General features: G+C 40.3%; 1 protein-coding gene across 1 annotated transcript in view; it reads right to left on the reverse strand.

Annotated features, from left to right (window-relative positions):
- The window catches only part of ostn (osteocrin), a 36,113-nt gene that overhangs the window by 5,457 nt on the left and 10,223 nt on the right, over positions 1-20,433 (reverse strand). Inside the window, exons 2-3 of the mRNA XM_071356396.1 lie at positions 2,028-2,126; positions 543-763 (exon numbers count right to left, since the gene is read on the reverse strand). Of these exons, the coding sequence (XP_071212497.1) occupies positions 543-763; positions 2,028-2,126 (320 nt within the window). The remainder of the gene's footprint in view (positions 1-542; positions 764-2,027; positions 2,127-20,433) is intronic.

Consider the following 20,433-nt stretch of genomic DNA (forward strand, 5'->3'; position numbering starts at 1 on the left):
TATATAATAGGCGGTGTCAGAGGAAAGCCCAAAAAATTGTCATAGACTGTTTTCTCTGCTACCGCACGGCAAGCGGTACCGGAGCGTCAAGTCTAGGACCAAAAGGCTCCTTAACAGCTTATACCCCCAAGCCATAAAACTGATGAACGATTAATCAAATGGCCACTGGACTATTTACATTGACACCCCCCCTCTCCATTTGTTTTGTACACTGCTGCTACTCACTGTTTATCATCTACGCATAGTCACTTCACCCCTACCTACATGTACATTAGCTTAACTCTTCTTGAACTGCGCTGTTGGTTAAGGGCTTGTAAGTAAGCATTTCACGGTAAGGTCTACACTTGTTGTATTCGGCGCATGTGACAAATAAAGTTTGATTTGATTTTAATATTCTGTGTCCCGGGAAACTGCCCCAATAACTATATGTGTGTAGGTCTGTTCATGTGTGTGCGTCAGGGTGGAGTACGGAAGTGCTTAACTGATGTCTTAATAAATAGCATCAAAATGTAAGTCTCTCCCTCTAAGTGGTTAGTACCTACCTCTGCTTGGAGCCCTTAGGGTCCATGGTGCTGATGGAGAGGCGGTCCAGTGGAGTGTTGGACCCTGGGAAGCTCCTCTTCATCTTGGTCTCGATCACGTCGTTCTCCAGGCGGTCCAGGTGGTCAAGTAGTAGTAACTTGGCCGTCAAAGCCCCTGCTGCCTTTTGCTCACTGGACCGGGCCTGGAGGCCTGACTCCTCCAGAACCACCGGGTCCAGGTACTACAACAACAGCAATAGGAAAACACAGAAAGTCAATAAGAACTTCAAACAATAGCGTTAGCTGTCACACAAAATGTTTTTGCTTTGTGTTATACTTAAAGTGATACTTAAGGATTTTGGCAATGAGGCACTTTATTTACTTCCCCAGAGTCAGATGAACTTATGGATACCATTTGTATGTCTCTGCGTGCAGTTTGAAGGAAGTAGCTAACTAGCGCTAGCGCAATTGCTAAATTGCATTAGCGCAATGACTGGACGTCTATAGTATCTGCTAGCATTTTGACAGACAAATAGCTAAGCAGACAGACAGGGAGCCAAGAAGACAGACAGACAGATATATAGACAGACAGAACGTCCCCCGTGTCTCCCCTCCCTTGTCCCTCTCTGACGTGGCTGTTGTTTCTGCCTCTCCTGGGAACAGCGCTCTGTGGTATTTATAGCTCAGCCCAGGCAGCGCCACAGCGGCGATGACAGACCGTCATCTCGCCATTTCGTTCCACATAATCAGATCAGGGAGGGAAAATGTTCTGACCATCCCGAGGAGAGACAGAATAACACAGCCACCACCGGCCGTGGCCGTGCAGATACTGTACCTTCCCCAACTCTTCTGCCTGGACCTCCCTCACTCTGCGTACGCGCGTGTCCTCAATCAATCACTCACTCACTAACAGCACTTTCTTAGCTGGATCCAGGTTGCTCCTTGCACCTTCCCCTTGGCCCTAACCCTTCACAATTCAGTGTTTGTAGATCGGAAGGGTCTGGATAGGTATAGGCAGTGTAATGATGGAGCTTCCACCATATTTCTTCCACCTTACAGATCTGCAGACAACGAAGATCAAGGACTAAGGGGAAGGGGGGCGCTCCTCCCCTCAGCCAGTTTACTATCCTGGTGTGGGAACGAGGAGCACACCACAATTGGGTTCCAATAGGATTTGCCTTCTTTCAAATACCTTGAGTGTTTGCTTAAGCTTGCATGCCAGTTGAACTTAGTTTGCACTTTTGGGACTATTCCATACATTTCATTGCCCCAAGCAAGCTCAAGAAGCACAGTTTGATACTATTTGAACCCAAGTCTAGACCACACAGGCGCTAGGAGATTTCTATAATACTATTATATTATTATGTTCAGGGTCAGGGGTTCTTCCTGGTCAGGTCACTTGGCCCCAGTTATACAGTAGTTACTGATACATGGAACTCATACGTGACCGGGTGAACCCATATAACACACACACACACATACACACACACACTATCCTGATCTCACCTCTGGGCTCTCCTGGGTGAGGCGAAGGCTGTCTACGCTGCAGTGGAACAGAGTCACCATCAGGAGACACGAGAGAAGCACACAACCGCACCCCAGCATCTGAAACACACACACACACACACACACACAGATCAGGATCAGACATACACATCTGCACTTTACAGCGTACAGAACATGAAATCAAAGCTATAACGTTGTAACATATTCACGAAAAACAATAATAGTTGTTACATACAATACACACTTTATACAAATTTAAGCAGTATAACCCATACATAGTTCTCACATAGTTTTTTTATCGCTTTGGTGCAATTTTCAAAGGTATGTGGTAGATTTTTACAAATCTTAGTACAAATCTCAAAACCGATCATCAAAAACAAAGTTCAAAACTCGTTTCAAAACAAAAAAAATAATCAGATGGACACTTAATCAGTGTTCCATCTAGAAATACATTGCAATACATGTTCATATAAAGTAATTGACTTTCACAAGGCAATGCTCATGTTACTTTTGATGTGATTCTTTTTTGTTGTTGTTAAAAGACATTGTAGTGTTACTTAATCCGACTGCTCTTAATTGATGATCACTGAAAGGTTTGGTAAAACCTATAGATTTGACATGTAAACTAATTTGTCTACTACAGATTTTGAGAACTACATATTGAAAATGTAAGTCTGTAAAGTAGAAACCTGAAAAGTATGATATACAGTACCAATCAAGAGTTTGGACACACCTACTCATTCAAGGGTTTTTCTTTATTTTTACTATTTTCTACATTGTAGAATAAAAGTGAAGACATCAAAACTATGAAATAACACATATGGAATCATGTAGTAACCAAAAAAGTGTTAAACAAATGCAGCACTGTAAAAACACCAGGAAATGTTTTGATGGGAGGGTTCCTCTCTAGGTTTCTTCCTAGGTTCTGGCCTTTCTAGGGAGTTTTTCCTAGCCACTGTGGTTCCACACCTGCATTGCTTGCTGTTTGGGGTTTTAGGCTGGGTTTTGTAGTAGTAACATAAAACACATGGATAAAATATAAATATAAAAGATAGCTGAACATTAAAGTAACGAACCACATGTTCACATTTATCATGAGACTGTGGTAATGGAGATATACTAAGAGACGTTCTGGCCCTCTTATTTTCTCCATTGTGCTGACAGACTGACCAGACACATGGGCACCTAGAATAATTGGACACACTAGACTTATAGTCTACACATTCCACTAAAAGCACACATACCAGAGAAATATGCTTAAGGCAACTGGACACTAATGACAAGAAGAGACATAGAGTCTGCCAATTCCAATAAGGACATACCAGAGAACATGCTGGGGCATTGAATTAAATACAGGGTTGAGTCATAGGCCTAGAGGGTAGATGGACATAGATTATTTTTAAGACAAGCATGGGTCTGGCCACTATTATAATTTAACTGAAAGCAGATAATGGGCGTTAGTAGGCGTGAACAAGCAGGAAGCCTGAACTAAAAAGATAATGATGGCAGGGAAAATTAGGGGAAGTATGCTTATTTGCATATGGGGTGGACCCATATGCTATTTATGTATAAATGTTGGAACCGGGGTGTGTGTTCCGCGGGGTGTGTGTTCCGCGGGGTGTGTTCCGCGGGGACATGCCGGTGGGCTGTACAGTTGTAATAAAGAGCATGTTTGATTTTAAAAGTTCTGGTAAGCGTTGTATTTGAAAATGATTTTCCACGACATAATTGGCGAGCTGGTCCCAGGAGTGACAGGGACGGAGACGTTCTTGGCTGGCGGGTTCTTTGGACAATCTAAACAAACAGAGGTGGCCGCCCAACTATATACGGTAAGCAAGTTCTTACAATAGTTGAAATGTTTGTGTGGATTGCTTCAGAGTCCTGTCTCAGCGGGAGGAATGTCATGTAGGTCTCTCTCTCAAATTTCCTAAAAAACGATAAAAACGAAAGAACTTTTGAATTCAAATAAATGTGCGTGCATGTGTGAGTTTGGGTTTTGTATGAATGCGCATGTCTAGAGATTGAGTGAACTGGAACTGTGAACTTTGATTGTGTCGGGTGTTTGGCTGGGGGGAGCGGGCATTTGTTCTGGTTGGACTGCTCGAGACAGGTTCATGTGTCTGGTTTGATTGGGGGAGTTGTTCCGTCTGATTCTGCTTGGCCGGGTTCGACCGTATCAGGATCTGTTTTGGGATGTGCGTAAACACACCTCAGTCAACCTGAGCGGGCGACTCGTGTCGGGTGTGTGTGATTCGGACTGCCCCTCTCGTCGGACCATTCATTTTGAGCAGCCTTGTGTGGGCTGATCGGCGCAACTGTTTGTACTCTCTAGTTGAGCGGCGCAGGGCTACAACAAGTAGTTTATACAGTCAAAGCATAAAACAGTAGGTTGTAGGAAAACGTTAGCCCGATTGTGCGGCGTTCAACTGAAAAAGTAGCTTATACAGTCAAAGCATAAAACAGTAGGTTGTAGGAAAACGTTAGCCCGATTGTGCGGCGTTCAACTGCAAAAGTAGCTTATACAGTCAAAGCATAAAACAGTAGGTTGTAGGAAAACGTTAGCCCGATTGTGCGGCGTTCAACTGCAAAAGTAGCTTATACAGTCAAAGCATAAAACAGTAGGTTGTAGGAAAACGTTGGCCCGATTGTGCGGCGTTCAACTGCAAAAGTAACTTATACGGTCAAAACATAAATCAGTAGTTAAATAAATATTCATAGTTTCCGCTCTGAAAGGAAGATTGTATGGGTGAAGTAGTAGGTGCAGGAAAAACGTTGGCCCGATTGTGCGGCGTTCAAATGCAAAAGAAATCCTGCGAATAAAAAACCGCTCTGTCTAGCTACCAGGGTTTGGTAATTCAGTAGGTTATGCCACAATACTACTCTAAAAATAGAAGAAAAGATAAGTATTGGGGGTTGAATAGGATATGAAGACAAGCTGATCCGATTAGACAGTAGTCTCGTCATATTGTAGAAGTCTAGGCTTATGTAGAAGGAAGTGAATTAAGTCAATAAAGAAAGACTGAGTTGTTTTGAGGTAAAAACAAAGGGATTGAATGAACGGATGAAACATAAAAGGATGAATGATAATGTTGTAAGAAATGAGTAGATCTGTGTAAAAATAGAAGATTAGGAAGGAAAGATGAGTTGTGTGTGTATGTAGGCAGAACGTCCAGGAGAGGGAGCGCGCAGCTCTCCTGTGACAGAGTAGAGTTGATGCTGTAGTATTCAGAAATAATGTATGTACTGTATAGAGTAGGCTTCGATAAAAGAAATTAAGTGATGTGACAAATGAATTATTAATTGGAAAGGAGATTGGCTCTAACTCGGAAAAATAGTAAATAAAAGGTGTAGAAATACATGGGAGTATTTAGGAAAAATAAATAAATAAATAGTCGCATGGGACCAAAATGTGAAGCTCGATTTGTAGGCGTTCTGATGTCAACATTCTATCATCAGAAAATACATTGCGATGAGGTTGTGTGTGTGGTTCCTCTAGTCCTCGCAGACGTGCGGGTGATTGGCAGAACTATTGACAAGATCTAAGAACAAATGAGAAAATAGCTCCCTGTTTTGAATATGGATATAGCGGGTTATGGGGAAAATTAGTGTAAGGTGACACTAGAACTTAGTGCGGTAGTAGGAAATGCCGCTATACAAGAGTTTATTTCCTTGTCAAAATAACAAACAACTAATTGGTTTGAGGTTAGTGAGAATGGAATTTTTTACTTGTCGGTGTATAGTCTCTGAGCGAACAATGAGTGTTTCATAGAGATTACAGTTTATATGTGGTCAAGAAGAAGTATTGGATCACGTTTGACATCTAGTAAAATAACGATGGAATTTTAATTGTTAGACATTCTATACCACAAGTCTCTGGAACTGTTAAAGACGCTTTAGAATAAAATCTATGGATAAGTAAAATTATTGGTTTGCTGACTAAAAGGTAACGTTGTGAATATTAACAATATGTACACTTTCTTTTCCAGAAAGAATAATGGAAAAAAAGGGTTTTTTAATCTTCTCTGGTCAACAATGTCATTGGAGACTGCATTACTGTGGAAAGCAGTTAATTAAAGTCAGCCGCTTTAAAAATAAAAATATCTGGATAAGGCTAAAACATGGAGTTCTGGATGAGTGAGTCCAGTCCCTTTGCGATTATTGGCTTATGATTTACTACTAAGTGCACCATGTACTGGGAATGAATATACATTAGTAGGTTTATTGGAAGGGTTTTTTCCAATTCAGTTTCAAATTGGGTATGCAAAAGGATGAACATGTTTTTGAAAAATGTATTTAAGTTGCTCCTAAAGAAAGGGGGAGTGGAAACATATTAATGGTCTCAAAATGCCCTGAATCCTAGGAATTTCTTGTGAAAGACTGATCACCTTTTACTAGAAATTGTTGGAACAGGTGGGATATACTTATAAAATGTTTAAGACACCTGACTCTATTCAAACTGTATAATTACTTTGAAAATCTATTATGTCCCTGGGAAAATTATGAAGAGTTGTACCCTTAAATTGAATAAGTTATTCGAATAGGTTTATTTTAATTTTTATTTTCGATATAACATGGGTTCATAGGTAAAACTATCAGTTCTTTGGGGTTATGGTCTTTGGGGGAATACACAAATGTGTTTTGTTCATTATGCATATAAAAAGTGTTGAAAGTTTTTCTAAAGGGTTTATTGGAGTGTGGGATTATGTAAGGGTTTTGTTGATAACTACATCATCTGTAATTCATCTGGGAGATCACCAGTAGAATAAGGGAGTTGTCATGAAAGGTGACGTCAGAATGCTTTAGGGCATGGGAGAGAATATCACCACTAGTGGGTGTGGAGCTCATACCCGCCCTAATCGACTGAATAGTGAGGGACAACTGTGTCTGATGACCTGTGAACTGTATCAAATAATAGACATGTTGAAATGATATGGGCCAGGGTGTATTATGAATTAAAGGAATTGGGGTATTGAACTTTTATTACCAGGCCACTCATGTAAGAAAAACTGAGACAAAAGGGCTATTGGGAAAATAGATAATACTGGTAATAAAAGTGTTTAGTTTAAATGTTAATTATTAAAGGGATGATGTGTATTGAATTGATCAGGTCCAATTTGAGTTAAAGTAAACACTAAGGATTGTTATCCTGAATATTGGGTTGGTAAATGTATAAACAATAAACATAACTGTTTAGTTATTTAGATATAGCACTGTTTGAATTTAATAGGCCTAGGGCCGCTCTGGAATCTAATCCTGGGACAAGGAGGTTGACAAAACTTCCAGAATATTTGATTATCGGTTTTTTGTTTCTTTTGTTTTCTAATGTCATTGGAATTGTAATGATAAATTGTATTGTTTGATTGACTATAAAGGTAGTCTGTTGTGCGATGATACCCAAGAATGTAGAAGAAAGAGACCAACAATAACATTGGCATAGATTGAAAAGGATGGACGTTTTCCCCAGGTTTAATTACATTACAAATAGTGGTAATATTGCAACTGTGCAATTATTGTAATTTCTTTTTCTCTTTTTCTCGTTTGGTCAATTTATTTGTGTTTTGAGGAACATAAGGTTGTGAATATGTTCCTAAGGGGGGACTGATATCTATTTTAAATTGATTAGAAAAGATTTGAGAATGTTTTAAGAATGTATTTTACAGCAGTTGCTGTAGGGACCATCATTTGATTATCATTATGAATATTTCTGTGGCAGGAGGCCAGGTATTTGAGGCAGAATGGTTACATAGGGCTATTATTAAAACTTAAGATTTAGTGATCTTGCTAATGTTGTCAGGAAATAACCCATGTGTTAGTGTGTATGTCCTCAGGAAAAAACAGCCAGAAATGGAAGGGCTTGGGCTGCATTCTGGAGACTGAGTGTACATCAAGATACACCAGGCTGGTGGTATACTTCTTACAACACTGCAGTGGTAAAGTTCTTTATGTCTCTCTTTGGTGGGTGCATAAGTCTCACGAGAAGTAAGGTCCAGCTGAATAATGGGTGAGCTTGAAAACACCATGACAGAGGATGTGGAATCAGAGAGAGAAAGAGAGAGAGATTAGATTCCACTATAGACATACTGGGTTGAGTTTGGAGGCTACATGTTTTATTTTTAATACATCATGTGAAAGAGAATGGATGATAGGATATTATACTCTAAACAAACATGTTAAAGGGATTGATATGAAAGCATATACAGTGTTGAATTAATTCAAGAAGAGAGAATGTTAATTGTAGGTTATGCACATGATTATCAGTTGAAATGGAGTAGATGGGAAACTAAGTAAAAATGACATGATTTGGGAACACCTCTCAGAACCTGTGGCCGAAAGGGGAAGACTGGGTGGAAGCATGAGGAAGCTTTTTAGGGCTTTTATTTTTGTGGAGTCCAGCAGAAAAGTATCCTGGAGGCATAGAGTCAGGTAAAGAGAGAGTGGGAATTGTCATGGTCTCAGATTTCAGTTTGCATGAATATATTTATGCATAACACATAACATTGTCAATGCTGTTATGTTTTGTCTGTTGTTTTCCAAGTCTTATGTCTAGGAAAACAGAAGGAGAGGGGTTCGCCAGCTTCAGCCTGAATGTCTGTTTGTTGTGTGATGAGTGATGGAAGTAAGAGGATGTATGGTGCAATCTTAGAACAGAGGCCATAAGTCTCTAAGTATGAATGCTTCACAGAAAGTAGGCAGAAACCTGAACCAGGATGAGAGGTTCTGCGTCTGATGATCCAAAGGGGACCAGAAGGACCTCTCTCAGTGGTACCAGGAGATCTAGTCCATGTTGGAGGGATCCGGAGGAAGTGGGATCAACCGAGGAGAGATGGACCCTATGAGGTGGCCAAAGCAACAAGAACGGCCGTCCAAGTGAAAAGAAGCCAGACGTGATACCATCTGAACCACTGCAGCTGAGTCCCAACAGAGAGAAGGACACAACCACATAGAGATGAGGACACAGAGGATGCTGATTCACCAGGAGGGAGCCTGGAGGGAGCAGGAGCAGCGGAAACGATTGAGATGCCAGGGAGGAGCCAAGAAAACAGTAAATGAAGTGAAAGCCAAAATACGACAAGTGCACCGACTAATGCACCCAGAAGAGGAGGAGAGGCCTCACAAGGAACAGAATAAGAACGTTTCTTTCCTAAAAATTGAAACCCTTCCAGATGGAAGCTAAGTCCGGCCTGAGGAGGGAGCTTCAGGTGAAGAAAGAGGAGGAAAAGTCCCGCAAGCTGAAGAAAATGGGGATTACCCCACAATTGACTTTTAAACTTTTGAATGGCCTCCTTTACAGACAATTGATGTTAGAACAACAAAAGAATAATGACATTGACATAACAGAAGCAACAGTGAATGCTAGTATAGAAACAACAGACTAATGCACAATCAAGATGTATGGTGGGAGCAGGAAGAGAAGAATGAAATCAGCCGAACAATCCAAAAAGACTGACAAGGTTAGAATCTATGTTCCACCTCAATGTATAACAGAAGCAGGAGAACTGAAGTCTATCTCAATCATAAGGATCAAACCCTTATCGGAGATTGCACTCTGTGGATGGACACATCACCAAACAAAGGGAGAAGTCGTTTGGGACCCGAAAGGATGTGACCTGACATGAATCAAAGAAAAAGACGAGTAGGTGCTCATCATGAACAAGATTGAACCAGTGGAAGGTGAAGACCTACCCCTGCACCTGAACAGGAAGAACCTGTGACAACAACAAGGGTGGCGGCTGCTGTGACGACCACAGTAGTTACCACTAGATGACATCGACTGCCCTTACCAAGCAGACCACCGTGCCAACAAAGCAACCTGAGACATCAGTCAGGAGAGTTTTTTACTGACATTTGGAACTTTCTGATAAACTCTAATGATCTACCTCAAGATAAGAACATTGAAAAAGTGACAGAATTAGATATATTAGAACCACTCAAGGACAGCACACGAGAAGAAGTAGTGAAGAACGAGTGGTACAAATGGGTTAAGTCTATGGCAAACAAACACAGAATGGACAATTGTATTTTGTGTAGAAAATCACCTTTGTCTGATCTTTTAATAGTCTCTGAACCAGCATCATTTAAAAACTGTGTAAGTTGGAAAAATGACCATTGTACCAATAGAAAGTATTCTATTTCCTTGTGTGACATTGAATGTAGGATTGCTCAAGGGAGCACTAGAGGCAGAGCCATGTTAAACGAGACTAAGTTGGGAGACAATGATTGTGCTGCCTATGAAATTAGAACTGAATTAAATGGACCCCAATTAGACAGAAGTACTGTGGTTAAAGGAAAATATGAATGTTTTTACAGCCATGACACCGAAGGAATTGATGTAGGAAACACCACTGTAGAATGTGATACTATTTGGGTTTTAGAGAATGTGGGAGTTCGTAAAAATAATGATAAAGGGTTGTGTGGTCACATAACTCAGGTTGCGCCATCTCTTAATATGTTGAAAAATCAAGACAGAGGTATTGCTGATAGTTTCTGGATGTGTGGAAAAAACTAACTGTTGAATGTATTGCCTGATGGATGGATTGATCTTTGTGCCTTAGTTAGAAGCAATTAAATAGGTTACTATTATTGAATCACTCCATGATGACTATGTTAAAACCTAGAGTTAAAAGGGTTTATGATAAGGATCCTGAGGTATACCTTAATGCAATTGGACTGCTTAGAGGTCTACTTAGGGATTTCAAGGCCAGAGAGGAGGTTAAATCAGGATTTGAATCTATATTTCTGTGGATAACACCAAATATGAACTTAGAATGGATTAATTATATATGATATAATCAACAGGGATTCATTAACTATACTTAATTGGCTCTTAGTGGAGAAGGGTGGAGTTTGTGTCATGTTTGCTAGGATGACCATCATGTTGGGAGGAGGGTTGTTGGCTTTGGGTATTGCATTTTGTTGTGTTATACCCTGGTAAAGTCAATTGTGGTTCAGACAGCAGTTAACTAGATGTCTGTAAGGAGAGATGACCCTCCTGTGGTGATTGATCCTGTACCGAGTAGCCCAGGCAAGTATACTAATAAGTATGGAAAGCCTTGTAATGCGGTCGGTGGACCTTTGGACTGCCCCTTTGGGAATCCAAACTGTCTATATAGAGTAGTTCCTGGAGGTGGTTATGCTTGCCATGATTTTTGTAAGGATGGTCTACCTGTATATGCTGTATTTCCAAATTCATGTCTGCAAGGAGGATCATGTTGAAATGCTTAAATTTAGAATGATGTTGTGTCAATTTTCTTTTGTAACTGCATGTAGGTCTTTTATTTTTTTCTTATTCATTTATTATTATACTCCTTGTATTATTTTGATTTTCACATAACTGAGATAACCTCAGGCAAGGCTATTTACCTACACGCTCATGCTTCATCAAATATGTAATATTTTATCCTTATATTTTTATACCAAATTTGATCTTTTACTCTTATGAATATTGGAGATGTTTGGTCTAGTTGGTTTTCTTTAATGTTTCTGATTGGATCTTTTACTCCTATTTCACATTGGAGATGTTTGGTCTAGTTGGTTTATCTGCTTCACTTTGTTTTTATTTTTTGTATTTTCTTGTTTATCATAGGTATTTTAATTTACTATCCCAAAGTCTTATTTGTATCATTTATGTGGCTAAATAGCCCCAGAGGGGGGATTGTAGTAGTAACATAAAACACATGGATAAAATATAAATATAAAAGATAGCTGAACATTAAAGTAACGAACCACATGTTCACATTTATCATGAGACTGTGGTAATGGAGATATACTAAGAGACGTTCTGGCCCTCTTATTTTCTCCATTGTGCTGACAGACTGACCAGACACATGGGCACCTAGAATAATTGGACACACTAGACTTATAGTCTACACATTCCACTAAAAGCACACATACCAGAGAAATATGCTTAAGGCAACTGGACACTAATGACAAGAAGAGACATAGAGTCTGCCAATTCCAATAAGGACATACCAGAGAACATGCTGGGGCATTGAATTAAATACAGGGTTGAGTCATAGGCCTAGAGGGTAGATGGACATAGATTATTTTTAAGACAAGCATGGGTCTGGCCACTATTATAATTTAACTGAAAGCAGATAATGGGCGTTAGTAGGCGTGAACAAGCAGGAAGCCTGAACTAAAAAGATAATGATGGCAGGGAAAATTAGGGGAAGTATGCTTATTTGCATATGGGGTGGACCCATATGCTATTTATGTATAAATGTTGGAACCGGGGTGTGTGTTCCGCGGGGTGTGTGTTCCGCGGGGTGTGTTCCGCGGGGACATGCCGGTGGGCTGTACAGTTGTAATAAAGAGCATGTTTGATTTTAAAAGTTCTGGTAAGCGTTGTATTTGAAAATGATTTTCCACGACAGTTTCTGTACAGCACTTTGAGATATCAGCTGATGTAAGAAGGGCTTTGTAAATACATTTGATTTGATTTGATTTGAAATCAGCTCCAAGTGATTTTCATTTTGGAAATCTGTTCCAAAGTATTCTCACACATAATAGAGAGACGTGATTATATATAAATGTAAGCACAGTTTGAAATTATTATGTTTTAGTCAAATGTTATTTCTGTTTGTGCTTCTTGCAATGATTTTGAAGTGCACAAATGATTTGTAATTATGTTCCGGCCCCCCTGACCATCCGTAGTTGATGATCCCTGCAATAGACGATTACAATATAGGTGGAAAATGAGCTTACCACCCTCCTTCAGGCCATGGATGAGGCATGCAATGATTTCAATCCAGGTGCAAAAACAATGAGGACATTTACTGCGATTTTGATGAGAACCTATGTTCAAATGCTCAAGACAGACTTGATGCAAACTAGTGCCTGCTAAAAATAGTTTTGTTCATTTCTTTAATTTGATTACATTGGAAAGATGTTTTCAATGATCACACCTTTGATCATGGGATCGAAATTATGGACATTTAATGTTCAGTCAATTTTAATGGGTAGTGCAATTGTATTGCCAATGTGAAAACAGTGTAATGCACTGTAATTTACAGTACTGTATCATATCACATTCAAAGGGCAATTTTGAAACATGTATCTTACATTTTTTGCTATTGGATTAAATAACAATTGTATTTTGGTGATTAAACCCCTGTAGTTATTATATTTCATTGTTAACTTACATTTTGGATCAATGGTTGTGTGGTGAAATATGTCAACAAACAAAATGAATGCACAATGAAAGGTTTTGAATGTAAGACTGACTACATTACAAGTGTTACCAGTTTGGAGTTTTGTACTAAGTTTAAAAAATGTCCCACATACTTGTGAAAATAGTACCAAAGCGATAAAACATACTAACACATTTACACACCAATTATGAAGTCAGTAGTGTTTCTCTGTGTGTGTGTGTGTGTGTGTGTGTGTGTGTGTGTGTGTGTGTGTGTGTGTGTGTGTGTGTGTGTGTGTGTGTGTGTGTGTGTGTGTGTGTGTGTGTGTGTGTGTGTGTGTGTGTGTGTGTGTGTGTGTGTGTGTGTGTGTGTGTGTGTGTGTGTGTGTGTGTGTGTGCATACGTGCGTGTGTGTACTGTCTGTGTGTACCCTTCTCCAAGATGTCAGATGCAGAAACACTGGCCGTTTTGGGTTACTGCGATATAGAGCCTGGGTATTTACCTTTACCCAGCCTCCATCTGTGAAAATACTGGGAGCTCGGCATGGCTCGCCGTCCCTGAATGTGAGAATGGGGTGGATGTGGACCCGGACACACCTCATCCCTTCCCTTTACACAAACACATGGCCACAGGATGTAACAGCCAACCCCAGTCTCCCCTAACCCTAGCCTGGATCAGTGACCGGGCTAGTCCCTCAGGTGACTCTGCTGTGGAAAGAAGCACATCTTGTTGGGCTATAGGGGAGAGTGGGAACACAAGAAACAAGGGACCTCTGTAACAGGGTATGTACAAATAATCCCTGTTCTCCCCTAGTTCCCTATGGGTGACTTAGTTCCATAAACACATGCCTACTGTCTGTCTGTGTCTCACCTATCCGGTATCACTGATATCTTAAGCTATTGTATCACACAGGGGTGGTATCTCCTTGGACTTACATGGAGGTGGTTCCATCATCGACCTGCTCGGTCTATCCTGCCCCCTTCTGATTACTATGTGTAATAACACCAGAACCATGATAATGCCACGACAATGCATTTGTGCTCCTGTTGTGAACTTTAGAAAAGTTGTACATACTTGGTGTCAGTTTTATCTTAATTAAGTCAATTCAAGATCTGAAATTCCTATTGTAATTATGAAGATCATATTTAATTAGAATTGGAATTTCAGTTTACTTTGTGAATGGACTGACTTCAGATAGAACTGACCACAAGCCTGATACTTAAGTTGTTTTAATAGTCGCTTATCTGTTATCATTTTATACTTCAAACTCTCACTAGAACACTCATTGGCCATGTCCAATTACCTGTACTTGCGTTCTGAGCCATTCCTAGCCTTTTGGGGGCCCAAAGCAAGTTATTCTTGGTAATTTCCTGCAATTCTCCAGATTAACCCGCAGGGCGCAGAGAAAATGTTGTGCTCCGCTTTCTCTCTGTTTGATGCACTGGTGTGTGACCCGGCTGTGTGTTGCTTGTGTATTTGCCATTTCACTGCCTGTGCTTGTTTCGGGAGGCGATGTGTGGGCTGTATTTGTGAACCCACTGTAGCTAAAAGCAAACTTTTAGAAAATTCCTGTCAAGAAGAGAGACATGTATGCCCAGCTAAGCAAGCTAGCCTAGTTAGCCTGTAGTTTAAAATGCAGGTCACTAACTAATGTTTTCAACGCTGCAGGAGCTGTGTTTATTTTGCTCTATTCTGGGACAATGTGGACCGTCCGGACATTCAATGTAGCAAATGTTTGCCTACAGAGGACTACAGGGGCGAACTGGCTACTCTTAGCAAACAAGTAGTGAACTAACACATGCTACTGGTGAATCCATGCCCACCTACTTTCTCTTTCTCTTCTACCCCAGTAGCTGGATGCCGCTCTGGCCTGGTGGGAGTGTATGTGTTTGTATTAGGGATCCCCATTAGCTATTGCCAAGGCATCAGCTACTATTCCTGGGGTCCAAACACATTAAGGCACTTACATTTCATATAAAACAGAATGTAAAACAGTACATCATATGACATATGATGCTACAAGCTTGGCACACCTGTATTTGGGGAGTTTCTCACATTCTTCTCTGCAGACCCTCTCAAGCTCTGTCAGGTTGGATGAGGAGAGTTGCTGCACAGCTATTTCCAGGTCTCTCCAGAGACGTTTGATTGGGTTCAAGTCCGGGCTCTGGCTGGGTCACTCAAGGACATTCAGAGACTTGCCTCGAAGCCACTCCTGCGTTGTCTTGGATGTGTGCTTAGGGTCAATGTCCTGTTGAAAGGTCAACCTTCGCTCCAGTCTGAGGTCCTGAGCGCTCTGGAGCAGGCTTTCATCAAAGATCCAGCCTAGTCTCCCAGTCCCTGCCGCGGAAAAACATCACCACAGTATGATGCTGCCACCAACACGCAGGGATATGGTGCCAGGTTTCCTCCAGAAGTGACGCTTGACATTCAGACCAAAGAGTTCAGTCTTGGTTTCATCAGACCAGAGAATCTTGCTTCTCATTGTCTGAGAGTCTTTAGGTGCCTTTTGGCAAACTCCAAGCGGGCTGTCATGTGACTTTTACTGAGAAGTGACTTCCGTCTGGTCACTCTACCATAAAGGCCTGATTGGTGGTGCTGCAGAGATGGTTGTCCTTCTGGAAGGTCTAAACAGAAGAACTCTGGAGCTCTGTCAGAGTGACCATCGAGTTCTTGGTCACCTCCCTGACCAAGGCCTTTCTCCCCCGATTGCTCAGTGTGGCCGGGCAGCCAGCTGTAGGGAGAGTCTTGGTGTTTCCAAACTTCTTCTATTTAAGAATGATGGAGGCCACTATGTTCTCGGGGACCTTCAATGCTACAGACATTTTTGTTACCTTTCCCCAGATCTGTGCCTCAACACAATCCCGTCTCGGAGCTCTACGGACAATTCCTTCGACCTCATGGCTTGGTATTTGCTCTGACTTGCACTGTCAACTATGGGACCTTATATAGACAGGTGTGTGTTTTTCCAAGTCATGTCTAATCAATTGAATTTACCACAGGTGGACTCCAATCAAGTTGTAGAAACACCTCAAGGATGATCACAGTAAACAGGATGCAACCGAGCTCAATTTCGAGTCGCATAGCAAAGGGTACGATTTTTTTATTATTTTTTTATATATACTTACATTTCCCCAAATTCCCAAAAAACTGTTTTTCTTTTGTCATTATGGGGAATTGTGTGTAGATTAATGAGGGGGGGAATATATTTAATCGATTTTAGAATAAGGCTGTAACGTAACAAAATGTGGGAAATGTGAAGAGGTCTGAAGACTTTCTGAGTGCCCCATAACATTATTACACCACTACAAAGTGTATTTGTATTTAATATGGATCCCCATTAGCTGCTGCCAGGCCAGCAGTTACTCTTCCTGGGGTCCAGCCAAATTAAGGAAGTTATAAAATGTTTTTTTAAACATTACAATATATTCACATTAGATTTCACAACATATTGTGTATTTCCTCAGGCCCTTAGTCTACTACGACATATCTACAACACAAAATCCTTGTTAGCGTGTCTTTGCATGCACGTGTCGGTGCCTTTGTGTGTCTCTTAATTAACAGTACCCGCTGTTTCATAAGGTGTATTTTTACCAGTTTCTAAAATCTGATTCTACTACTTGCATTAGTTACCTGATGTGGAATAGAGTTCCATGTAGTCATGGCTCTACAGTTGAAGTCGGAAGTTTACATACACCATAGCCAAATACATTTAAACTCAGTTTTTCACAATTCCTAATCCTAGTAAAAATTCCCGTCCAGTTAGGATCACCACTTTATTTTAAGAATGTGAAATGTCGGAATAATAGTAGAAATAATTATTTATTTCAGCTTTTATTTCTATCACATTCCCAGTGGGTCAGAAGTTTACATACACTCAATTAGTATTTGGTAGCATTGCCTTTAAAATGTTTAACTTGGGTCAAATGTTTTGAGTAGCCTTCCACAAGCTTCCCACAATACATTGGGTGAATTTTGGCCCATTCATCCTGACAGAGCTGGTATAACTAAGTGAGGTTTATAGGCCTCCTTGCCCGCACACGCTTTTTCAGTTCAGGGAATTTTTACTTGGATTAAATGTCAGGAATTGTGAAAAACTGAGTTTAAAAACTGTATGTAAACTTCCGACTTCAACTGTAGATGGTAATGGAAACTGTACTATAGAGGCACAAAATTGGTTAGATGAAAAACAAACAGAAATGGAGGTACTTATGCAAGAACAATGAAGTGTAATGTATTGACAAAAATAAAGCGAATTGGATGGAAAATGGTGTTGGAAAATGATGAAAAGGCACAACATTTTTCTTGAATCTTCAACATAGAAAAGCTACAAAAATAATTCACAGAAACTCGTTACAATTGTTGGAGTCATCCATGATTCACCAAATTATATTTTGAAAGAGGAAGCTAAATATGTCACGACTTCTGCCGAAGTCGTTGCCTCTCCTTGTTCGGACGGTGTTCGGCGGTCGACGTCACCGGTCTTCTAGCCATCATCATTTTTCATTTTCCATTGGTTTTGTCTTGTCTTCCCACACACCTGTTTTCAATCCCATCCATTACCTCTTGTGTATTTAACCCTCTGTTTCCCCTCATGTCTTTGTCAGAGATTGTTTCTTGTTAGTATTGTTTTTTATGTGTATAGGTGCGCGACGGGTCTTCGTACCCATATTTGTTTAAGTTCGTTTCTTATTAGTGTTATGGAGCATGTATTTGGACATTCATTAAAAGACTCCATTTTACACTCCGTTTGACTCTCCTGCGCCTGACTTCCCTGCCACCTATACACACGACTCTGACAAAATATTTATGTTTTCTTTTCAGTCTCCTCCATTTCCACTGAATGATGTAACTGTGGATTTCTTTCCTAATAATAATATTAATAATAATAATATTAATGTAAAATGTACACATTTACAGAAAGACCAGACAGGTGTTTTATACAACAGCCTTCTGTGTGTTCTCTTTTCGACTCCCTCTGCATATTTGCAATCAAACGCCAGCATTTTCTCCATCTCCTTAGCTATCATACTCTAATTCCACCGGGCATTCCACTGATTTCAAAACTCCGTACTCCAGAAAGTGGAGAGCAAAATATTTGCAGTTTTACTACGTGATATCTTTCAAAAAAGCTGCGTTAGAAAGGATTAACAACATATTCTGACTAGCTCATGTTATAGACAGAAGCGTGCTACATCGCAGACCAATCCGAAATCTTCTCCATAATAATTCACTGCTCTCCCTTCTTAACAACGCTATCAACAATGCACTGAGCTGTCTGTTTAAACTACTAGCACACAGCTCAGACACCCATGCATACCCCCACAAGACATGGTCCCAAAGGTTTGTTCACAGTCCAGAACAGAGTTTGCGAGGCGCATAGTACTACATAGAGCCATGACTATATGGCACTCTATTCCACATCAAGTAACTCATGCAAGCAGTAAAATCAGATTTGAAATAACAGATAAAAAATACACCTTATGGAACAGTGGAGAATGTGAAGAGACACACACACAGGCATAGACACACATGTACAAACGTTAACATACACACCATACAGAGTAGTGGCCTGAGGGCACCCACTTTAATGTGTTGTGAAATCTGTTGTGAATGTATAGATTTTAAAAAAAATTATAATAAGTATATAACTGCCTTAATTTTGTTGGACCCCAGAAAGAGTATCTGCCGCCTTGGCATCCCTAATAGGGTTCCATAATAAATACAAAAACAAATATTAGGTTTGACTGCTTTAGTATGATATGCTACGTTAGGTTAGGGGTTAAGGTAAGGGTTAAGATAAGGGTTAAAGGGTTACAGTTAGGGTTAGGGGAAGGGTTAGCTAACAGTCTAAGTAGTAGCTAAAAAGGAGTAATTAGTTGCAAAGTTGCCGAATAGCTAAAACATTCCAAGATGAGATTCGAACGAACAACCTTTGGGATGCTAGACGTTCGTGTTATACGACTGCCAATCCACCCTGACGCTTTGGCCTACAAACTAATATGCCACTGTAGAAAGGGGAGACTCTCACAAATACAATGGTGTTCTCCGTTTTGCTCTACGACCCCCACAAGTATCGTGGGACTCATCTGAAGGTAACGCATACAAAGGAATGGAAGTATGGAGGTAATTTTGTGCCAACAAAAATAAGAGGTTAAATAAGTGTCCTCACCTCACCCATCTTTTAGAGTCATACCAAATGTAACATACAGTATGATACTAATTTCAGTGTCCCGCATTTACGTACGTCAATTAAATGTAACCTAACGTAAAGTAACACATCATACTAAAAGGTGTGGCACGGATTTTAGTTCAATATAATATGTTTTGCTCTGAGAACAGGCTGAACGAGGGGGGAAAAACACTTGCGCATTAGATGATGCCTTTGCAGTATGTACACTACCAGGGTTTTTCTTTTTCTGAAATAACACATAGAATCATGCAGTAACCAAAAAAAGTGTTAATGAAATCAAAATATATTTTATATTTGAGATTCTTCAAATAGCCGCCCTTTGCCTTGATGACAGCTTTGCACACTCTTGGCATTCTCTCAACCAGCTTCATGAGGAGTCACCTGGAATGCATTTCAATTAATAGGTGTGCCTTGTTAAAAGTTAATTTGTGGAATATCTTTCCTACTTAATGCGTTTGAGCCAATCAGTTGTGTTGTGACAAGGTAGGGGGGGTATACAGAAGATAGCCCTATTTGGTAAAAGACCAAGTCCATATTATGGCAAGAACAGTTCAAATAAGCAAAGAGAAATGACAGTCCATCATTTCTTTAAGGCATGAAGGTCAGTCAATAAGGAACATTTCAAGACCTTTTATAGTTTCTTCAAGTGCAGTCGCAAAAACCATAAAGTGCTATGATGAAACTGGCTCTCATGATGAGCGCCACAGTAATGGAAGACCCAGAGTTACCTCTGCTGCAGAGGATAGGTTCATTAGAGTTACCAGCCTCAGAAATTGCAGCCCAAATAAATGCTTTAAAGAGTTCAAGTGACAGACACATCTCAACATCAAAAGTTCAGAGGAGGCTGTATGAATCAGGTCTTTCAAGGTTGAATTTCTGCAAAGAAACCACTACTAAAGGACACCAATGTTAAGAAGAGACTTGCTTGGGCCAAGGAACACGAGCAATAGACATTAGACCGGTAGAAATGTAACCTTTGGTCTGGAGTTCAAATTGGAGATTTTGGTTCCAACCGCCATGTCTTTGTGAGACGCAGAGTAGGTGTACGGATGATCTCTGCATGTGTGGTTCCCATCGTGAAGCATGGA

Source organism: Salvelinus alpinus, chromosome 21, assembly GCF_045679555.1.
Source record: "Salvelinus alpinus chromosome 21, SLU_Salpinus.1, whole genome shotgun sequence".
Classification (NCBI taxonomy): Eukaryota; Metazoa; Chordata; class Actinopteri; order Salmoniformes; family Salmonidae; genus Salvelinus; species Salvelinus alpinus.